Source organism: Maylandia zebra, linkage group LG19 (genome assembly GCF_041146795.1).
Source record: "Maylandia zebra isolate NMK-2024a linkage group LG19, Mzebra_GT3a, whole genome shotgun sequence".
NCBI classification, from domain to species: domain Eukaryota; kingdom Metazoa; phylum Chordata; class Actinopteri; order Cichliformes; family Cichlidae; genus Maylandia; species Maylandia zebra.
Genome location: NC_135185.1, coordinates 12,271,964 through 12,293,922, shown reverse-complemented (window position 1 = coordinate 12,293,922; position 21,959 = coordinate 12,271,964). Strand labels below are relative to the sequence as shown.

Genomic DNA, 21,959 nt, shown 5'->3' with positions numbered 1-21,959 from the left:
TGCCCCCCCCAAAAAAAAGCGAAAAAAAAAAGAAACAAACCAAAACAACGAACAATAGGAGGACAAGCCAATGTGGGTGGGGTAGACGTTACAAAGAGGCAAAGCTAAATGAATAACAGAAGAGAGATTAGCAAAATAAAACACGGGCAATAGTGAGGAGGGAAGATAATGACGCTGATAGGGAGACATCAGAAACATGGGAAAGTATCAGTTACTCAACTCAACAAATACTCAACAAGAACAAAGACACATTTGATTGAGTTATAGCAGCTGAAGCTTGGCCCCCCAACATGTTTAAAGGATTTCCCATCCCTTATCCTAAAAGAAACCTCGACTGAAACAAGCAGCTATCAAAGTAAACCAATACCAAAAGACCTATAGCAATATATAACATTATTTGAAAGGATAGGTTAATGCAAATCATTGCAACTCTTTTTTAGTCCAACAAAATGGATGATGCTAAGTAAGAACTGGGTTAGAACAAGTCGTAAATTTGTAATATCAAAATAATTCCTCTGCACTTCACGGATTCCGTTTTCTTCCCGTATAATAAATGCAGTTAAATTTGAAGTATTATGTAATCCATCTGGCCATTTACTGGCTGTTTATGTTGAGTATCAATGAAATGATATGGAGAATCACACTGATGTCTAGTCTATGTTTACTCACCACTCAGACTTGTAATACAGCAATAACCTGCTGATGCTGTGATGCATCTTTTATCCCTTTATCAATGATAATGCTGCAGATATAATGTAATCTTTCAGGTCTATGTGAATTTTCTAGAAACTCCAAACTGCCCCCCTCCCTTCACCTACCGCATCATGCTCTGCTATTTGCTGCAGCAAGCTTTTGTTTAAATGCAATATAATGAAATCATAATCGTTGCCGAATTCATTTGTAAACTCTATCCTGCACATAATACACTGAATACATCCATCCTAATCTTTGCTCGGTATCAGGATTAAACTCCTCTATAAATAATACTTAAATAATAGCTTTTACTGCATCTCAGAACTGCGTGTGCAGCTTTTTCTGCAGCACTGAGGCCTTCAAAACACAAAACCCTCAATGCGCCTTTTTCTCAGTGGGTTTATCGGTCGCCCTGAACGATTTGATTATTTTCACCAACCGTATCAGTTACCCGCTGAATCGGTTTCTTTTACCTTGTTTTTAACCTATACTGATTGTAGAAACACAAATATGGCACGATTCATAAACAACGATTAAAGGAAGAATGAATATTGCGGAGATTTAAAAAAGCAGAAGCCGCTAAAGGGAAGATAACTCGACTTATTTTGTTCCTAAAAAGAGTCGTTAAGCCCGCGAGTCATTCAAAAGAATCCAATCGTCGCGAACATCACGTGAATGGAAATTTCCAGAAGCAGGTTTAAAGCCCGCTGCGGTCTCTCCCCGCCTACATTAGAGTGACGACGGTGGAAGAGTGAACTTCGAGGAAGACGCTACGGTCGCTTTTTTTCTGAGCTAATTGGCTACAAACCAACAAATTCGAGCATTTTGAGTTTCTCTGACAGCTTTTCGTCTTTTGATATACTTCTGGGGGGCAACAATTTGCCACAGCGTTTGCCCTTTGAATCGACTTCAACAGAAAGAAGACCTTCTAGTTACAGTCGAACTGGTAAGACAAACATCGCCGTTGGCTTTATTTTATTTCTAAGTTAGAGTTACACGAAACGGTTTCAGATTAAAAACAAACAAACAAAAAAGGTTGTGACTAATGCAAATTGAGTGATGTGGATAAGTTATTATTTGCGAATGTTGCTCAACGATGGAGACGCGTTAGCTCAGGGTTACGTCAACCTGGAACTTTCCAGTTCAAGCCGGTTTAGCCGGTGAGGTTACACAACACTGCTTTGCTCACTAGGGGCAGCAGAGTGGTTATGCAACGGTTATGCTGTCTTTTAATAGACTTTAACCGCTGACACACGTTTCTAACACAGAATGTAACTTAAAGTATTCCTTTTATAAGCTGTTTAATGTTCAGGGAGCAGTTTTTAGTTTTAGCTTGCCTTGAAATGTGATTTACCAGTAGTCTGCAGTCGCGTTTTGCTCTAGGGATCTTTCTCTCTAGGTCATTGAGAAAGTGGTGGTAATGCCACATTAAAAAGACTTCGTTCCAGTAAAGTATTTAAAATTACTGAGGCGTGTTGATCACTTAACACTAGATGTACTAAACCTGCACAAATTTGCGTAACTTCCCTCAATCCAACACCTACTAGAATTACTGGCTTTTTTATTTTCTGGTGCAAGTTCTGAGGTGTAAATCACCCCTGCTGAGATTTTCACAGGTCGTCAGCTCGTTTCTCCTCCAGCTTTTGTTGTGCCAACCACCCATTATCCTTGAGGTCTGCAATGTGCCAGGCCTCAAGGATAATGGATAATGCATTTGTTTACTCAGAGTAGCTCAGATCCAAGACAGGCCAAACCTCTGTTACAACCGTCACAAATGTCTATAAAATATCCCACACATTGACTGATCTGCAATTATGAAAGGCACACATTCACACCTTCCCTGACTCTCAGCACAGATCTTCCATTATTCCATTGTGACTGTGTATGTGTATGACTGGCATTGCATTACTACAGCACAGCGCTGTGCATAAATGCAGACCGACCAGGCGGGAGAATCACACACACATCAGGATGGCCTCCATATCACTGCCAGCAGGAAGAACCTCTCCACGCAACAGGCTTTGCCTTGCTTCAGGAAATGGACGAAGCAGACTGATGATGGAGAGGTTTCATTTGTCCAGCAGGCCACTGATATCTCCTCAGAAGAATCTGAAAAGGAGACGGAACAAGAAACCAACATGCCTCCACGGAAGAGGAATATGTCCACAGTGCATCTCCTTACTTGGGAAAGGACCCCAGTGATCAGAAGGGAGAGAGGCTGGCAGAGAACGTGGTCATGAAACTGTTTTTGTTTGATGGGAGAAATGTCACAATGGACAATTTCTTTACTTCACTGTCACTGTCGCACAGACTGCTGCAACGCAAAACGACGTTAAGGGGCACAGTGAATAAAGTCTGGCGTGAACTTCCTCAACTTGCGCGGATGTATTCCGTAAGAGCAGCAACACGCAGGTGGCCAGTAGCGGTTTTCTGCAATATACTGGACCTGGCGGTGGTGAATGCCTACATTTTGTACAAGGCATGTACAGGGTGGTCAGGCAAAAGAAGATTGTTTCTGAGTCTTCTAGCTCAGGAACTTCGTTGCCGATTCATACAGCACAAGGAAATATTAGCACAGAGGCAAGCTGCTGCAGCTGCTGTGCCAGGGACTGTAAAGACAACGCAGTGCAAGAGAGCCGCAACGGGAATCGCAGCAGGTTTACCTGTGCAACATGTCAGAAATTCACCTGTGCCAAATGCAGGGATGATGGACACTGGGTCTGCAAACGCTGTAAAGTTTGAAACGCTGAAATAAAACAGACTTGTGTACCCATATATTGTGAATGTCTGTCTTTTGTATCGATTTGGTAGGAATTTCTGAAGGTTGTAACAGAGGTTTGGCCTTGGATCGGAGTAAACAAATGGCAATGTTGCGCACGCAGCAAATCGACATTAGTCCCACAAGTGGAAAATCTGCATTGTTATTGCAGAAAAGTGGACAGTGCAAGACAAAAGCAGCAAAAATAAAAACTGTACACAGAGCACAGTATAGAAAGTGCACTATACAAACGTCTGGAAACATAAATATGGACGTGTGTGTGTGTGTGTGTGTGTGTGTGTGTGTGTGTGTGTAACTAGACTTTATGCATGTTATGTAAGTTGTGGCTATATAAATATATGTACTCTGTGTGTGTATGTATGTTTATGGACAGGCATGCATGAGAAATATTGCACATAAAAACTACCATAGTGTATTGTAGGTTGCAGGTAAGGAAGGAAAGTAGCTTTGCAGGTAAGGAAAGACCAGAATCTCTCCTGGTTGGGGGGCAGGGGGTGTTTGCACAAAAAAAGCAGGAGAACAATGGAGCTGAAGGCCTGTGAAAGCAGGGTGTTGGGTTCAGGGGAATTTATGCAAATTTGCGCAGGGCTAGTAAATCTAGTAGTAGGGACTTGCACCAGGGGAGGAGACAGGGGGAGGGGAAAAAAAAGCTTAGTAATTTTAGTGTTCTTGTCGTTTTATGCAGGTTTTCTTTTCTCTTTCCAGCCTTTGACAGAAGACCAGATAATGGCCAAGGGAACAGGCTCTCATTCCGAAATGGCCCGTGCTCGCCAGAGCGATGGCCTCAATGTGATCTTTGACCAGAAAAGCCCCAGGTCATCCCGATCCTATTCCATATCCCGCTCTGTGTCCAGGAGCAGCTATGACAGCAGCCACTCCTCAGGCTCTTACAGAGGGCGCGACAGACGCAGACGCTATTACAGATCATCATCTTCATCGTCCTCATCTTCTTCCAGGAGCAGGTCTTCTCGCTCCAGGTCACGCTCCTACCCCCGCTGCCACAGACGCTCCTCTCGCTGTCGATGTGACGACCACAGCAGACGCAGCAGAGGTCGTTCTAGTCATTCCCCACCCCGCTGTTACAGGGCCCACACTCGCTCATTCAGCCGCTCGCCAGCCAGATGCTCGCATCGCAGACGGTACAGGTCTCCCTCCAGGTCCCGCTCAATTTCCCGATCCAGGTCATCCTTCCGCAGGTCCAGGGGCCGCGTGAGCCAGTATCGATGCAGATTTTCACAATCCTCATCCAGGAGCCGATCCCGATCTGTTGGACGTTCTGTCAGCCTCAGTCTGTGTGGTAAGCTCTGTAGTTGATGTCAGTAGAAATTGGCAGCAAGCAGTAATAATGCTCGTATTAAATGTCTTCATTTGGTTTGTGTCGAGCAGATAAAAGGGAACTCCTCGAAGCTGCAAAGGCAAACGCCATGAAGATTCTGGGAGTGGAGAAACTGGAACTTCCTGAGAGTGTGAAACCAATCCTGTCAGAACCCGAGCGTGAGCCAGAGAAAAGGGTGAGACACGGCTCCGAAAAGACCGCAGCACAGGTGAGTGTGGGAGGAAACGTTACCTGTATGTGGAACCTGCCATTCACTGAAGGCGGAGCTTTTAATACTCTAAAGATTTTGATGTGCATTTTCTTTCCATATAAAGACGAGGGATATGAAGAAGCTTAGAAATATCTCCTGTGCACAGCAGTGCTCTCTAACTTTTAATCACAAGGTAGAGGTTAATGCATTGTTTTTAAATGATTCAGCACTCAGACTTTATAGCTGTGACTATATTGTGGTCTGTGTTGTTGACTTTCCTGTCTTGTTTAACCTTTTGGACCTTGAGGGGAACACATGCTCTTTATTTATTCCTGTCTTCATAGATGACATGACAGTGGTCTCCTTCACTCATCGGCACCTGGGATTAAAGGGCTGTCATGTGACTTGGGTGATAACAAAATGTACTCCTTGTAATCTTCACAATCTGCATTTTCTCCACTAGAGGCCAAATAAATGCAAATGTAGATGTCACATCTCACATTTTAGATACTTGCTAATTGCACACATAGATGCAGCCAACTCAGATGTGTTATTACTGATTCACCTTGTAGAAAGGAAGTAAAAATTTGATATTACAAATGTATTTATGCTTGCAGTTGAAGTGGGTTGTTTATTTAGCAGAGCCCTCCACTCGCTGATGGAGCGCACGTGTGTGGACTGCATTATAGAGCTAAAAACAGATGAAGAACTCCTCTCCATATACCAAAGATAAGTTGGTACACATGGTGTGTGCTAAGGGGCTGGGAAAGCTGCGTGACCACCATTCTGAAACTGTATATTTTTCTTTTTATTATTATTTTATTTTTTTTAATAATTTGTTTTGAGATTCTGTTTCAAGGTCTTACCTTGAAGCTTGGATTAAGTGTTTGGGGGTTGCATGAGAGCTGTAGTTTGTTGAAGTTATACCTACCTACGCAGTAGAAAAGCTTAACTGTGTTAGAAGCAGTTAATCTAATATGACCTTCACAAACTGTCAAAGCTCACTCTGCCTCCAGTTTGGGGCTTGTGAGTAACTACTTGTTGTCCTTGTTTTTCAACAGGGCACACAGGAGGAGCCTGATGACGTCTCCAGCCCAAGGTCGTCCCAGAAAGGAAAAATTGCTTTCAGCATTAACGTAAGTGACCTAAACTAAAGTGAGTCTTCCTTTGTTTCACACTGCTCTGAATCACTCGTGATAATAAAATAAAATAAAAATTGTTTGTTTTCAGAACTCTGTTGCTAAGCCAACAGCTGCAGCTCCTCCTACAGCAAAGGTAACTCCCCGAGTGGACAGCGTAGAGCGTAGGAAGCCCTACGGCCAGTGGATCCCAGTCAGATCAGGCCAATCCTCGAGTGCACGCAAACATACCTAAACCCGCACTTGCGGGGCAGAGCACATGGACACTGTACATGCTGTATATACTGTACATATGAGATGTTCACACATCGGTGTTTTCTTGCAGATGTTAAAGATTTGTGGGAAGAAGTGAAGAATCGTTCAGGTGGGATTATTATTTTTTTTTTGTTTCCTTGTGTTTTTTGTGATGTTTATAAACTCAATAAAGTTATTTCACATAATACTTGTTTCTGGACGTCCTTTCATACGTGAAGATGCAGCAGTGCCAAAGAGACTTGTGTAATTTCTTTTTTTCCCCACTTAAACCCCCAAGGGTTTAGTAGTTGGAAATCAGCTGGAAAGTGACCTGCAGTATCTGAAATAGCCACATGGTGTCAGCATTTCCACTGCCTGCAAGGTTGGTTATATAAAGGCCTGCTTCCAGAAGGTTCCTGACCTCAATTGTCAGATCTGATTTGTTCAGCTGATTCAAGCAGTGGTAACGCAGATCAAAAAGTGCATCTCCAAAACCTTGAACATTAACCCCTGGAGGGTCTTAAGGACATTTATTGTCTTTTGAATTTTTAGTTTTAAACCATTTTCACTGTGTTGAGTGGATTAAAGCCAAATTTGTCAAAGAATCTTTTTTTAACTTTTTTTTTTTAATTGTGGTGTAAATTCATTAAATTAGCCTAAAATGGCTAAGCTACAGCAATGCATCCACCTTTATGCCTTTGGACAAAAATTGTCCCATTGAAACCCATTATAAACGCTATTTTTCACGCCAGAAAAATTAAGGTTTAAGGGATCGTCAGGTTTCCACCTTAGGTTTTGTTTTTAACTAGAGACCTTATAGTTGTAATTTTTTTATTTGTCCACCGAGTGGCGCCCTTGCTTCACATTTGACCTCTGCTCGAAAACAGCGGGCTGCAGAACTGAACTGCGGGAAAGGAAGTCTGATTTCCGGCTTGCATCACCGGCTATGCCCGCTGATCGGGCGAGACCAATCCGTGGATTTTTTTTTTTTCAATCAACAGGAAATGACGTATTTGTTGTCACGTGGTATGGATGTGTCTGCTGGAGAAAGGAGTCCCACGCAACATGCCCCGGTTCTTCGTCGCAACTTACCCCGGGAAGAGGCACTAATTTCGGCCTAGAGGACCAGCATTGACCGCCTGGAGACTATTTTCGGTTCCGGAAATTTTTTTTTAAAGTAGATCGAAATTAATTTTGGTGCCGATCTTTGGACCATCTAAAGGCCTAATTATATTAACTATCAAATATTACTTCAAATGTTTTTTTTGGAAAATATTTAGTTTTTTAGGTTTTTTTTTAGTTTTTTTGTAATACAACTGGGATTTAAAGGGTTAAAACAACGAAAATATAATTAAAACTTTATATGAATATTTCAGGGAGAAGTAGTTTTAAAAGACTGACCAATTTAAAGTGAAAAAAAAATTTAATATTTAATATTTTTATTGCACTTTTGGGGAATTTGCATTTTTCATGGATTTTTTTAATGTGCTCCTGCAAAAAAAATAATGGCAGGTCAAAATTCATTTTGGTGCCAATCTTTTGTCCATCTGAAGGCCTAATTATAATAACAATCAAATATTACTTCAAATGGTTTTTTTTGAAAATATTTAGTTTTTTTGTTTTTTGGGGCTAAAAAAACAGGGTGCTCATGTAATGAAACTGGTATTTAAAGGGTTAAAACAACGAAAATATAATTAAAACTTTATATAAATATTTCAGGGAGAAATAGTTTTAAAAGACTGACCAATTTAAAGTGAAAAAAAATATGAATATATAAAGTTTTTATAGCACTTTTTGGGGAATGGACATTTATTGTCGTTAAGCACAAAGGTGGATGCATTTTTAAGACGCCTCCAGGTGTTAAAATTAAATCTTTTAGAACAGTTATTGGTAAATCTGTACCTGTTGTAACATAGCATGACATGACACTTCCACTTGTTCTGTTTTAGCCCAGGTTAACACCTCTAGTTATAATGCTGTACATTTACTTGACTGGGCCTGACTTCACTAGATTTGGCTTCCAATGGGTAAGACATTTTTGTAGTGTAGTTTTTCTTTTACACTGCAAAGGGTGATGGAGTATTATCATCCTGCAGGGTAGGCACCATGGGCAGCCAACTTTGAATGCAAAAACTTTCTTAAGGGGATGTTCTTGGAGCTACATTTTAAATAGTGGTGTTGGAGAACAGTTCAGGATGTGCCTAATGTATTTCAAAGTATGTTTGCACATGTATTTAATATTTTTCCTGGAAAATATTAAATACAATATAAATAGTGCGATACTGGTAAATCTGAGCTTGATACTAAGATATTCAAAGGTGGATTCACCGCTTTGAGCGCCTTACTGCCAGACTAAACGTCTCTGGCTGTAAGCTGACTTGTAATTGTGATTAATGACTGATGGGAGATACTGCTGATTACTTAGTACTGACACACAAAGCAAGCGTTGAGCTTGTTTTAACAGGAAAAGGTGAGAAGACAGGTTTATCCTGACATTTCTGCGTGACTCAATGATCCCCCACCTTTATGAGCAGACATTGGCATCAGTTGTGCCTTAGTTTTAAATCAGTATTGCTTTATAGGACACACCAACTGTCGGTTGGCTGTGAATGAATCAAAAGTGTCAGACACAACTGAATTTATGCAACGTTTCTACAGCCAGTGTCCTCAGGCTAATCAGATAAGACTTCTTAAACCTGAACACCAACAGCAAGTCAGATATCAAAAGGAAAATCTGAAGACTTCCCCTGCTTTTTATCAGCAAAACATAAACATGCATTGTGTTTAAGAAGATCTCATAAATTTAAGGGTCTGACTCATCCAAATAAAATAAATTTCAAGTAAGGACACATTTCATGTCATTTAACCCTTCTGGCTCTGTCCTGTCGCTGCTTATCCAGTAGAGGGCACAGTGACCCTACGTTCAGGCATGGAAAGCTGTTTGCATGTCTGCTCTGAAGTCACAAGGCTTTGTGTTCACATATCTGCTCTGGGGAAGTTAGTGGCAAGATGCAGATGATAAAAGCGATAAATTGAATTGCTGTTGCTCCGTGTCCCGTTCTCTTCGTGCACCTACGCTGAAACCCTGTTGGCTGACATTCTGTGCTAAACATGCCCCCAAAGAGATTCAATGGTGAGCTAACAGTTCATTCTCACGCTCAAAATCGCTCTCGTCATGAGACCACACACAGAAGCAGCCACAGGAAAAAAAAAAAAGCACAACAAGTGTGCAAGATAATGAGATAATTGGAAGTGGTTTATTAAAAAATAAGAGTTCAGAGACAGACTTTTCATACTGTACAAGTAAAACAAATTTTTTTTACATATGTCAGCTCAAAAACCTGGCAACACTGCATTTTCGCTCATAAACACAGAGACTTTAAGCAAGAAGGAAAAAATAAAAAGCGAAGCTCTAAAGTGACCTGACGCTCTACACCGCTGTGCCCCTCTCCAGGTTTTGCTTGATCTCTGCTGTGTATTTGCCATAGAAACGCTCCGCCTTCTTGTTGAACTTGGCGTTCCTCTCGTTGATGTAGTCGATGTCGGCGTCGTCGTTGTAGGCCCTGCGTCGGCTGTACTTGGACCGCTTCTCAATCCTGACACAAAGCAAAAATAAAAGCAGCTTAGAGACATTTTCATAAACTGGCGTGGCCTCCAACTGTGGCAGATCCAATAACAATAACTGGCTGCAGGCAATAATTTGGAAGCATGCATTTTTAAATTTGGCAAGCCGAGTAGCGATGGAAAACCTAGCGCACATACTCGGAGGAAAATACTGTCAATTTGTGAGCTCCTACTCCTCATCCACCGTGTCTTCAAAGCATTGTTGTGCGTCATACCCTGGCAACCGAATCCTTGTCTAATGCCCTGCAGTTGCATCTCCAACACAGTCCTTCGACTGTCTTAAATATAGAAGAGCTTGGGGGAAGACCGGGGTAAGAAAAAGGTCAAAGATTTCTGGAGGAAAGAGAAAACCTTCAGCTGAGTGACATTAAAAGTGAGTGAGGCAGAAGGTACTGTTAGACCTCTTTGTCTCGCCACCTTAAAGTAGCCTCCAGTGTGGTTATCATAAAGCTTTGCAAAAGCATCACACCATCTGTCTGACATTTAGCCGTGCACACAGGCTGTTCAGGTTTGACAGTTCCCCGACTATGACCCGGTTCCACCATCACGTGACCTAGTCGGTCACTTACAGACTGGCCAACACTCATTTAATCTGTGAGATCTCCGAACTTTATTCAACACAGTTCTGTCTGAAAGTTCTGAACTGAAAACATCTGCAAGGCTCTGCAGGTCTGCTGGAGAATTTCAAGGGAGGAGACATCCAGTCACTGGCTGCAAACAATTTTCAAAACACCCCCAAAAACCAATGTCATATTTGAACATTTGAAATACATAAAAGCATCATAGCTCATGGATGTCACATGTGATGTTATGATTATCATATCAAGAACCAACGGTCACTTATGAGACGAGCAATGGCTCGGTCACATTAACACAGGGTGGCAACTTTGTTGCTATTATGAAACACTGGTGGTTTTGTTGTCACCGCACTGATTTTTTTCCACATTCGGAGACTGACTACAAGCAGCTGCAGCAAGAAACAGGTCACCCAGAGGCTGAAGACGTTGCATGCTCGTCAGTGTGAGGCAACCCATCTACAAACAATCGCAGTTGGACTTTGTACAGTCATGGAGTTTGTACAGTCATTTCACCAACGGGTGCATCTTGTTTTTGATGGATCTCAAGTGATTGAAACTACATCACGATTTCTTGAGGCATTTTCGAAGTTCTGTTTCAAATCTCTGAGGTTCTGGAAGTTTGATGTGACTTTCTGTGTCTGAAGACAAGCAACAAATTTCACATTTTTTAAAGTCAATTTCTGTATTATCACAAACAGACTGCATGTAATTGACCCTTTACTCGTGGGCTGTAAACAAACAAACTTTGTCTTATTACCATAAAAGTTGCTTTGAACACGACACCTGGTCCCAGTCTTCTGAAGCAACTATTTTGCAGTATCTTGATTGTGCTCCGGTCTCCAACCACTGTTTTCCTCGGTGTGACTGCAGCACAACGGAGCTTTCATAGGCAGTTAGCAGCCCGCTGCTTGTCACCAACTTATTGCTCAAACTTTCTTGTCAAATTGCACAACCAATCACCTCCTCTTCCTGGCATAACAAGACGTGACCCTGCCAGCTTGGTTACGGTTATGTTCAGTTTAGCAGGTTGAACTTCCCAGTATTTGAAAACTCAGTTTAAACCTTGGTCAGAAGGTGGCAGATAATGAACTGCCTCCTATCCTCATTTGGACCAGAATTTATGGTCCGGGGTTGAATTCTTCCACTCAGAGATTGCCTCCCATTGCCTTTGCTTATCTTCACACTGCGTTTGTGGTGTGCCAGCATTGGGAAGCAGGGATTTAACTGACATGAACCCACGGTCATCCTGAGACAAAACAAACATTTTGTGCAGCTTTGATGGTGCAAACCAATCATAATAACCAAGCTTTAACCAAATCAGTGCTTGGCTTTTCTTCCACACAGCCACAGGTGGATAAAATTCTGTTTTACGTCACATGCTTGATTTTGTGTAACCACAGAGCATCAGTGGGTACAGAGGTTTATCTTAGCGGTCTGCCCCGTGAATCAGGCTGGTGTAGATATAAAATTAAGAGATGGTCAGAAGTGGATAGGGAACTGCTTTCGTGAAAAGTGTGACTTACTGTTTCTCAACATCCTCCACCATGCGGTCAATGCCATCCTTTGTGGGAACATGGGTGCCGTAGATCAGGCTATTGGACGTGGGGTGGAAGTCCTCACCGCTGTGGAGCACCAGCAAAACAATTAGAAATGCATAACCACAGATAATCGGCACTTTAACATTCCTAAATCCACTTTTCTATCCCATCATTGTGATTATGCACATCCCAATGAGGGAAGATGATGTCGCTTTGGGGCCAGTCGTGATGGTGCATCCTTCATGGTTCTGCATGTGGCGGCTTTTACAGTCTGGAAAACACCTCCAGGGCAGTGAATTCCTCTCTGACCTTGGTGCGCATTCTCCACATTAAAAAAAATAAATCTTTAAATTATTTCTGGAGTGTGCAGCTAAGTTAACATATCGCCCAGGGAAAATCGGGGATATGTGAATTAATATACAGAAAATGCTTTGCACACACATGATGGTGGGCGTTATAGATCAATATCACCAAGCTTCATTTTCTCAATTAATTTTACTTGACTGGAAATTTCACAGTTCGGGTCACAGAAAGACCTCCTCATGCATCATTTTTATTACACTGTTAGAGGAAATTCGTCAAACTAACTCCCAAGGACATTTCTTCATAATTTGAGTAGTCTGTGTAACCGGATTAATAAAGACTCCAGAAGTGCTAGTCAGTTAAATGTAATATTTATTTTAATCAACGTACAAAATCTAACTTGCAACATACGTTAGTTAATAATAATTGGATAAACTCATTAAGAAGGCCAGCTCTGTTCTGGGATGCACCTTGGACCCAGTGCAGGTGGTGGGAGACAGAAGGACTCTGGCCAAAATAACACCTCTGATGGACAGAGTCTCCCACCCCATGCATGTAAATGCTGCTGAACTGCAGAGCTCCTTCAGTGACAGACTGCTGCATCCTTGATGCATGAAGGAGCGTTTCTGCAGGTTCTTCCTCCCTGCAGCTGTCAGACTGTACAATCAGAACTGCTCCCAACAAACACAGATGTTTACATCAGCGCTGTAACTTGCACTATTTTATCAACCGATTCACACTATAACCAGATTTTGCCTCTTAACTTCATTTAATTTAATAATGGTACAGTACTCTGTTTTTGGTAACCATTGTCCTTGATGTAAATATGTAAAAATTGTTTATGTTTCTGTTCTGTGTCTTGTATACTGTTTGTTTGTATATGTGTCTTTCTTGCTGCTGTTATACCCAAATTTCCCCATCTGGGACAATTAAAGGATTCTTTTTCTTCTTCTTCTAGTTTTGGTTCCAAGATGCAGTGATGCCCTTAATGGGGGTTTTACTACAAAGATGCGCCAGTAGTAAATCTGTAAAACAATGAGCCTCGTTTTTGTCGCTCCAATTCCCTGTTTGCTCCCTGTCACATGGTGATGTGCCAAAAAAAAAAAAATCAATGTCAGCTGCCATTTTGGCGTTGCTTCGGCCAGTTTGCACAATTTTTGGTAGGAGATTGATGTGGTGGTATTGTCCAAGCGACAGCAACTATTGCTATACTGCAGCGACTTCCTGTGTGACGACGATGAATGCCAGTGGAGGGTGTACTGGGAACGCAAACGTCCCCAGTTCTGTGATTTTGAGTCTTTGCAAACAAGTTGGTGCCTTCCAGGCAAACTAAAGAAGCTTTCAAGTAAGGTGCTGTGTGCCTCTATATCTATACGTTCATATTTCCCCTGCCAGCAGCCACTCACCACCTGGCTGGAGAATACAGAGGTTGCTTGGGGTCTGACGGAGGCCCAACTCACCTTTCCTCCTTTTGCTTCTCGTAATTTTCCATGTCTGGCCTGATCTGCTTGGTAAGCCTCTGGTACTGCCGGAACTGGGCTTCTGCATATCCTGTAGTCCATCATGTGTGCGTTTGTGTGTGAGAGGAGGAAAGGAAAAAAGAAAAAGAGTTATAATTAGTGGAACAAACAGCAAGCAGGCACGAGGCTCAGCAATCACAATCTGCGGCTTGTTAAGGAGGGCTGAAGAGGCATCTCTCCACCTCAGCCCCCCCCCTCCCTTTTTTTTTGAAGCCCCTCTGCTGATTATTTTCTCCCCAGAGGTTTTAATTCAGGGGAGGTTTTGATGCCACACATGGCAGCCATATTTAGGAGACACAGCAAATGTTTTTTTCCCAGCAGATTAAAGCAGGAGCAGTCTGACACGGTAAGGCCAGGATCTGTGTTCACAAAGCTTCCTGATGCTAAAGGTTGTTCCTAGTCACAAAGATCCTGGTAAAGATAAAAGCTATCCACAAAGGCATTCACCTTCTATTCCAACTCTTCCAATAGGAGCTACACTAAACCTTGCCATCACTGAAAAAGTACAGATGGTGTGATGAAAAGTAACGGCTACCAAACAGTCAGAAAAATCCAACCAGCACCAAAATGGACAGAAAGAATGGTACAAATAGCAAAAACAAGCATTTCCATAAGAAGCTGGCTCCCTACATTTTGCTGTAATGTCGGCTCAAAGCATCTTTCATTCATCTATGTCACTCGAATTTTTTGTGATAAAGAAATTGGAAACTAAACAGAAGACGAGAATCACGGTGCACCACTTTCTCAAGAGTAAATTAAGTTAAGTAAGTATCTAGTAAATGATTGGACTGAGGCTCTTTGGCGTGACAAGAGGGTTGCCCACGGCTAAAATAAAGCTGTTTGATCTGATCACCTTATAACATCTGCAAAAGGATTCCTCAGCCAATACAATCATTAGACGTGGTCTATTTTTACACCGTATTAAACATTGTTCAGCAATCATGCTGGACGTTAAAGAGGATGAGAATCATGCAATCAGATTAGAATTCTTTTAGGATTCAAGCTAAATAAGGTGGTGCTGTTAGCCTGAGCTTCAAACTTGATTCAAACAGACATTTTTTGGTAGGCTGGTGACAGTCTGGCTCTTCCAAAGAATACAGGTCAGCTGCAGAGTTTCTGTGTATGCTGACAAAAAGTAAATAGAAGGGTGTGCTCCTAGTCTCCTTAGAAAGACCTAAGAGAGGTCTTACATTAGCCTAGAAAGTACCAACAAGAGGAATTTCAGCTTATAAGTGATTTAGGAATTTTTTTATAGCAACTCTGAGCAAAGAACGGACTAAAAATGTTACATCCATTAGGAGGTGAAGCTAACATTGTTGCTAAATATGACATATTTAACTAAATAAATAGTGGAAAAAAATATCTTAGTCTTGGACATAATGAAGAATCACTCGCTGATATTTGCTTCTATACATTAACTCAAATTTCCAGGAGAAAATCATTCAGCTTTTACCAGCACACTGAAGTTCACTGCCTGTAAAAGCTTTTTTAAGTCTAAGATGTGAAAATTAAATGCATCGTGAGTGCTGTGCAACAGTCTATGATCACTCTGCTGGTTAAATCTGGGCAGACCTGTTACATTTTTCCTGCTGCCAAATATTTTACTGACACCTTAACATTACCGTGTAGGCGAATATGAGCAAATCTTTAATGGGATCGACCACAGATTTTTGTCGCTGTTCACTATTTCCTCTTTGTTTTTTTTAAGTGCCAGCGATGACACTAATACAAACGCAGGGTCATGTTGTGGCTAGTTTCTACAGCTTTGCAACCACTGCTATTATGATGGCATATTTAACCAATTAGTCTAATAACCACACTATAAAATGTTAGACTGCACAAGTAGATGATAAAGTCATCTGTCACTCATCCTTCTCCGACTCAACTTTCTAACACATTTTTTGCCATTAATAAATAGAAGAATAGAGTCATTAGAAAATAATCTGCATCTGTCTTTAGTGGAACAACCGACCTGCAAATCCTGTGTCGGGATTCTTTTTCTTCTTTTTCCTCTCCCACCTCTCTGCATCGTCAGCAGTGATGTCCAGCAGTTTCACTCTGTTATAGTCCTCCCCACGAGCAGCACACTCCTGAATCAGTAATCGATACTTAATAATCAGCTCAAACTGGGAAAAATTCAGCTGCACCACCGCAAAACTTTTAGATATTTTGATTCTAGTAAATCCAGCATAAAACTGCCACAGTATTTTTGGGTGATGCGATAACACGTTATGTTGTGCTACATAGAAGAGAAACAGAATTTTCTGACAATGCCTGGAGGTGATTCACTTTAGACTTTGGGGCAACTGCACTAGTGATGATATGAGATTGACAAGGATGCAGTTAATACAGCTGTCGTGGATACCTAAAAATCACTTTAAGAGTCCTGGTGGGGATTTTGCATGTTCTTCGGTATGATGGTATTTAATTAGCCTGAAATTAGGACCAGTATATCAGTACATCCAGTGTACCAACCCAGGACTACAGAAAAACTGAAATACCTTTTTCTTGTCATCTTCAGCAAGCTCCCACTCCAGTCGGGCTTTCTTAGCCTCCCAGTTTGAGGGCAGCTTCAACCTCTTGTCTTCCTCCACGACCTCCTGGTGATTGAGCTTACGTGCTTCATTCTGCAGTGACAAATAACACAAATGACAGGTTTGAGGAGAAGCTGCATGAAAGAAAAAAAGGGAAAAAACTAAAATACAATACACCTGTAAACCTCTATACCTCATTTCATGGGTCACACCTGGCCCAATTTGATCAAAATGGGTAAGAAAAGTAAGAGTAACACACAGTACTTATCTTTAGAAGATGTTTACAGAGACATCTTCTGTTATAGTACATTAACATATCTACTGTTGGAAACCTACAATTCAATAACAATGTGTTTTTAACTTGTCGTTCAGTCCTACAATTCCCCAAAACACGCCTTTAGAAGTTAAACTTTCAGCAAATAAGCTTTTAAAAAAAACGGGGGGTTTTTGTGGGTTTTTTTTAAAGCTTATTTTGTGGCAAAATTTCAAAGCAATATTTAGACTTGGCAGGTGATTCTTTATGCCCTGATTACTCTCCAAATGCACTGGGGGGTGTTATAATGGCTGCATGGTCCTGATGGTCCATTGCTAGTGATACCAGCAGCCCAAGCTTAAAAACATTATTTCCTTACTAGAAGAAAAGTTCTTCTCTTGTAAACAAGAACCGATGAACAGCCTTAGATTTTCTTTTAAAAAACAAATATTCAACAGCAGATCTCACTTTATCCACATTAATCACACCATCACGACACTAGGAGCAGCAGTGCGTTTCATTGAAAAACTGGGTTAGTTAATGACCTTACTGCAACTGCCATCCATTGGGCCGGTGTCACACCAAAAAGTGATTGCTGAAGTCTCTATCTGTGATATATTTGCTTATATTAACAAATATACTGCAGTGAGCAGGATGTGCTAGTGAGTTTTATATAAAATAAAGAAATTACCTGCTTTGCAAACATCTTTATGACTGCGTTATTGTCACTACCCTGTATGATTAATCAAGTCCTTTTTTGCCCAATCTTTATAGAGCTGTTGTGCTTGTGAGCTTCTGCTTTGTGACAGGAATGTTTTTTCGGGCTCAAGATGATTCGATATCATTCGTGAGAGATATGTTTGAGATATACTGGTCATATTCAAGCTTTGTTTTTCACATGCCACTGGTTTGCACACTACAGTGGATCGATTCCGGCCTTTGGGACCCCAATTTGCTGACCATGCGGTTAAACATGAGGTTTCTGTGATTTTACGATACATTTGACTGAAGCTTTGAAGTTAAACAGCTCACCCGTTTGAAATGCAGCTCTCGAAATTTTCGCAGTCTCGCTTCTCTCTTCTGGGACGTGACAGTTTCAGTCGGCTCCTCTTCGGCAGTTGCAGCAGACCCCTGCTAACAAAGACAGTTATCAATACAAGTAAAACGTTTTAATTCAAACTGTTCAATGAAGAAGAGACGCCTGAGAACAACTGACAGTCAGAAAGCTAACGCTTATTAGCCGCTAAATTCCCGTTAGCCTCGTACACAAAACACGACATTTTAACCAACAAACACGACGAAGAAACACAACTTCTGTCAGCAAAACGACACATCGCAATCTAACGAGTTACATCCATCTACCGTATCCACTATCCATAAAAAAAACCCTCAATAAAATACAAATAACAAGGAAAAAGCGCTAACCTCGCTACAAGACGCCATTATTGTGGTATTGATGCGGAAGAAAACAGGAAGTTCAGCACTAGCGCCGGATATTACGTACAAGAAGAAAGCAACGCAATTACAACAACAAAACGTAAATAAAGCAAAGATAATCGATTAATTGCTGAACAACATCGGTTCATATAACGGCAGAAATCAAATATGATATAATCTCAGCTCCACTTTCAGATCATCAACTTATTTTTATTGAAATAAACAACTTAACAACTAAATTTTAATGGACGAGTCACTAAACTTAATAAAAATAATATAATAATATAATAAAAAGTAATACAAATAAATAAATAAATAAAATACAGAATTTATAGAATACAGTTATTATACAAAATTCACGTAGGAAGAATTGATGAAGATTACGAACTTAGAAAATAGTTTATAAAAGCTCCAACAACATAAAAAAAAGAAAATCTATCATTAGAAGAACAGACAAATCTAAAAGATTTACAACTTAGGTATAAAAACATTTATATTTCAAGGGCTGAAGGAGCTTTTATTCATTACTGAAAAAATGGCTAGAAAAGGAAGAAGAATGTATCTTTCTTAAACTTGAAATAAAAAGGAAAAAAAATATTTTTAAATTAAACGTCAAGAGTAATATAACTGAAGACCATATTCAAAATTCTTCTTTAAAAACAAAATCAGTGAAAAACTTTAAGTTACTCCTTTTATGGACTCACTTAACAATATTAAATAATCATGCAAAGATTTAAGGGGAAAAATTAAAATTCTCCTGGCACAGATGGATTAACTGTAGAGCTTTGTAAAGATCTTTAAGAAGCTATCTTTATTTCTTTATAAAGTAAGCACAGAAACTGGGAAGCATGGGTCACTTACCTCTATAGTGACTCAGGGACCAGTGTTGGTGTTATGGATGGGCCTCAGGGGTCCAAGCCCATCCAGTAAAGTCAGTGTGTCGTTTCAGCTGAATGGTACTCAAACACTTAGTAGTGACTCATACAATTTGGGTGATGAAAAACATGAACACCCATATCACTGATAAGTGCCGTGAAATCTCAGTTTAATTATTTAGCTCACAGTAATTCAATACTTTTGCACCGGTCATGGAAACCAGCATGACTGAGTGGATTGGTCGATGCAGGTCGCACTTTGGGAAGTACGACTTCTGTCTCTTTGAAATCAAAAAGAGGTGATTTTAGGTTGTGCAGCTAGTTTGAAAGCATGACCCTACTGAAAGCTGCAAAGCAAATTGAAATGTGTTGAAGATATTATGAGCTCACAGTCAGCTGTCCTAGTGTGAGTGAGTTCATAGATCCACTTCTGGTCCCATTATCACCAGTAAGCTGGCAGATGATACCACCCTATTTCTAAAGGATGAATATGAGACTAAAGATGCGCTTTATTAGACCTTCTTTTTTATATGATATGTAAATATCTTAGAATGTCTTTAGAAACAAGTTCAACCCTCTGATGAAATCAGTTGAACACAGTTTTAGTTTGTGACTCCACAGACACCCATCTGTTTTAGGGAGAGCTTTAATTGCAAAAGCAGGAGAGTTTTTGCAGACTGTTGCATACAACACCAGTTTTTTATTTATTTGGAAAAACCATAGTATTAGGAAAGCTGTCTTAATGAATAAGCCTGATAAAGGTGGAATCGTTGCCTTTGATTTTGCAAGTCTTTATCACTTCACTTTTAAAATCCAATGGTTTCAAAATCTCATTAAAATCGGACCTTAAAATCTTGAGAGTTTCCCATGAATGGATCCAAAATGTTAATATGATGATCTCTGAGTCATTTAGTCATCCCTTTCGCCTTGTGACATGGAGTGGCAACATGCTGGAAAGTGCACAGCCTGTCACCAAATTGCTCCTGAAGAAACTGATGCTTGTGGATGATTTTAGTGGTCAGACCTTAAAAAGCCGAAACCCACAAACTGAACAACATGGCCCTTCGATAAGAGATGAATGGCTCGATCATGCAGCATGCCACAGAGGTCAACTTGGTAAGTACAGCCTCTTTGCATACACTTGATTTATTTAACGAAACTAATTGTTCTTCACTCTATCACAGAAATATGTAAAAAATAATCTAAACGTAAACTGATATTAACTGTATGAAACAAAATTTCAAGCTCGATCTTTTCTCAAACATTGTCGTGATAGCAAACATCTCACTTCATTTTATGATAAAAGATTTAAAGTAATTTGAAGAATGTTTTGTTCTCTTCCTGTGTTTGCGGATTTTCTTTGTTATCTACACTCAACAAAAATATAAACGCAACACCTTTGTTACTGCTCCCATTCCCCATGGGATGGACGTAGAGACCTAAAATTCATTCCAGATACACAATATAACCATCCTTCCCAAACAGTGGTCACAAATCAGTCCAAATGTGTGCCACATCAGGATGCTGATCTGACATCATGAGTAGTGCACAGGTGTACCTCAGACTGCCCACAACAAAAGGCCACCCTGGAATGTGCAGTTTTGTCTCACAGCAAAATGCCACAGATGCCACAAGCAATGAGGGAGCGTGCAATTGGCATGCTGACAGCAGGAATGTCAACCAGATCTGTCGCCCGTGCATTGAATGTTCATTTCTCAACCATAAGCCGTCTCCACAGGCGTTTCAGAGAATATGGCAGAACATCCAACCGGCCTCACAACCGCAGACCTCGTGTAACCACACCAGCCCAGGACCTCCACATCCAGCAGGTTCACCTCCAAGATCGTCTGAGACCAGCCACCCAGACAGCTGCTGGAACAATTGGTTTGCACAACCAAACAATTTCTGCACAAACTGTCAGAAACCGTCTCAGGGACGCTTGACTGCATGCCCGTCGTCCTCATCGGGGTCTTGACCTGACTCCAGCTCGTCGCCGTAACAGACTTGTGTGGGCAAATGCTCACATTCGATGGCGTCTGGCACGTTGGAGAGGTGTGCGCTTCACGGATGAATCATGGTTCACATTGTTCAGGGCAGATGGCAGCTGAGAATGTCCCAGTTCTTGCATGGCCAGCATACTCACCGGACATGTCACCCATTGAGCATGTTCGGGATGTGCTTGACCGGCGTATACGACAGCGTGTACCAGTTCCCACGAATATCCAACAACCTCGCACAGCCATTGAAGTGGAGTGGACCAACATTCCACAGGCCACAATTGACAATCTGATAGACTCCATGCGACGATGTGTTGCATGAGGCAAATGGTGGTCACACCAGATACTGACCGGTTCTGGGTCCCCAGACCCCCAATAGCGCAAAAAACTGCACATTCCAGGGTGGCCTTTTGTTGTGGACAGTCTGAGGTACACCTGTGCACTACTCATGATGTCAGATCAGCATCCTGATGTGGCACACCTGTGAGGTGGGATGGATTATCTCAATATGGCAGATGTGCCCACTACCACACATTTGGACTGATTTGTGACCACTGTTTGGGAGGGATGGTTATATTGTGTATCTGGAATGAATTTTAGGTCTCTACGTCCATCCCATGGGGAATGGGAGCAGTAACAAAGGTGTTGCGTTTATATTTTTTGTTGAGTGTACGTATCATCTGACAAATGACAAGATGGCGCCGAGTATGGCAGCCTCGTCGCGAGCTCCCCCAAGCAACGGCTTTCTTCTGTGTTTAATTTTACTTTTCCTTTATTTTTTCACGAGCAGCACTTGTCTCCTTGTGTACGACCGACAAACCTTACTGGACATAAAAGACGGTCTTTCTTATAACTTTCCGGAGTTCAAGTTTTGCAACACGGACGCTCCGTTTGCAGACCCCCCATTCATCTCACCTGAGACGCCTTTG

At 41.2% G+C, this 21,959-nt stretch overlaps 2 protein-coding genes across 6 annotated transcripts; one reads left to right on the top strand and one right to left on the bottom strand.

Moving 5' to 3' along the window:
* Positions 1-1,408: 1,408 nt before the first annotated feature.
* rsrp1 (arginine/serine-rich protein 1) lies at positions 1,409-6,577 on the top strand. Of its 4 annotated transcripts, none has more exons than XR_013094678.1 (5): positions 1,409-1,639; positions 4,178-4,769; positions 4,859-5,420; positions 5,641-6,134; positions 6,229-6,577. XR_013094678.1 is itself a non-coding variant. In XM_004566575.4 (5 exons), exons 2-5 carry the CDS (start codon positions 4,199-4,201, stop codon positions 6,370-6,372), a joined length of 948 nt encoding a protein of 315 aa, XP_004566632.3. In that variant the 5' UTR covers positions 1,411-1,639; positions 4,178-4,198; the 3' UTR covers positions 6,373-6,577. The 4 variants fall into 4 exon arrangements, 2 of the variants coding, with proteins under 2 accessions (XP_004566632.3, XP_004566630.4); XR_013094677.1 differs by having other exon boundaries at positions 5,638-6,134; XM_004566575.4 differs by having other exon boundaries at positions 1,411-1,639; positions 4,859-5,016; positions 6,060-6,134.
* Positions 6,578-9,609: 3,032 nt separating this feature from the next.
* On the bottom strand, positions 9,610-18,289 carry syf2 (SYF2 pre-mRNA-splicing factor). 2 transcript variants are annotated; one of them, XM_004566572.4, is made up of 7 exons: positions 18,147-18,289; positions 17,754-17,852; positions 16,436-16,561; positions 15,907-16,024; positions 13,875-13,965; positions 12,097-12,195; positions 9,610-9,967 (listed from the first exon to the last, which is right to left on the bottom strand). In XM_004566572.4, the coding sequence occupies exons 1-7, from the start codon at positions 18,162-18,164 to the stop codon at positions 9,802-9,804; spliced, it is 717 nt and encodes a 238-aa protein (XP_004566629.1). In that variant the 5' UTR covers positions 18,165-18,289; the 3' UTR covers positions 9,610-9,801. The 2 variants fall into 2 exon arrangements, with proteins under 2 accessions (XP_004566629.1, XP_004566628.1); XM_004566571.6 differs by having other exon boundaries at positions 17,754-17,855; positions 18,147-18,207.
* Between the last annotated feature and the right edge of the window lie 3,670 nt (positions 18,290-21,959).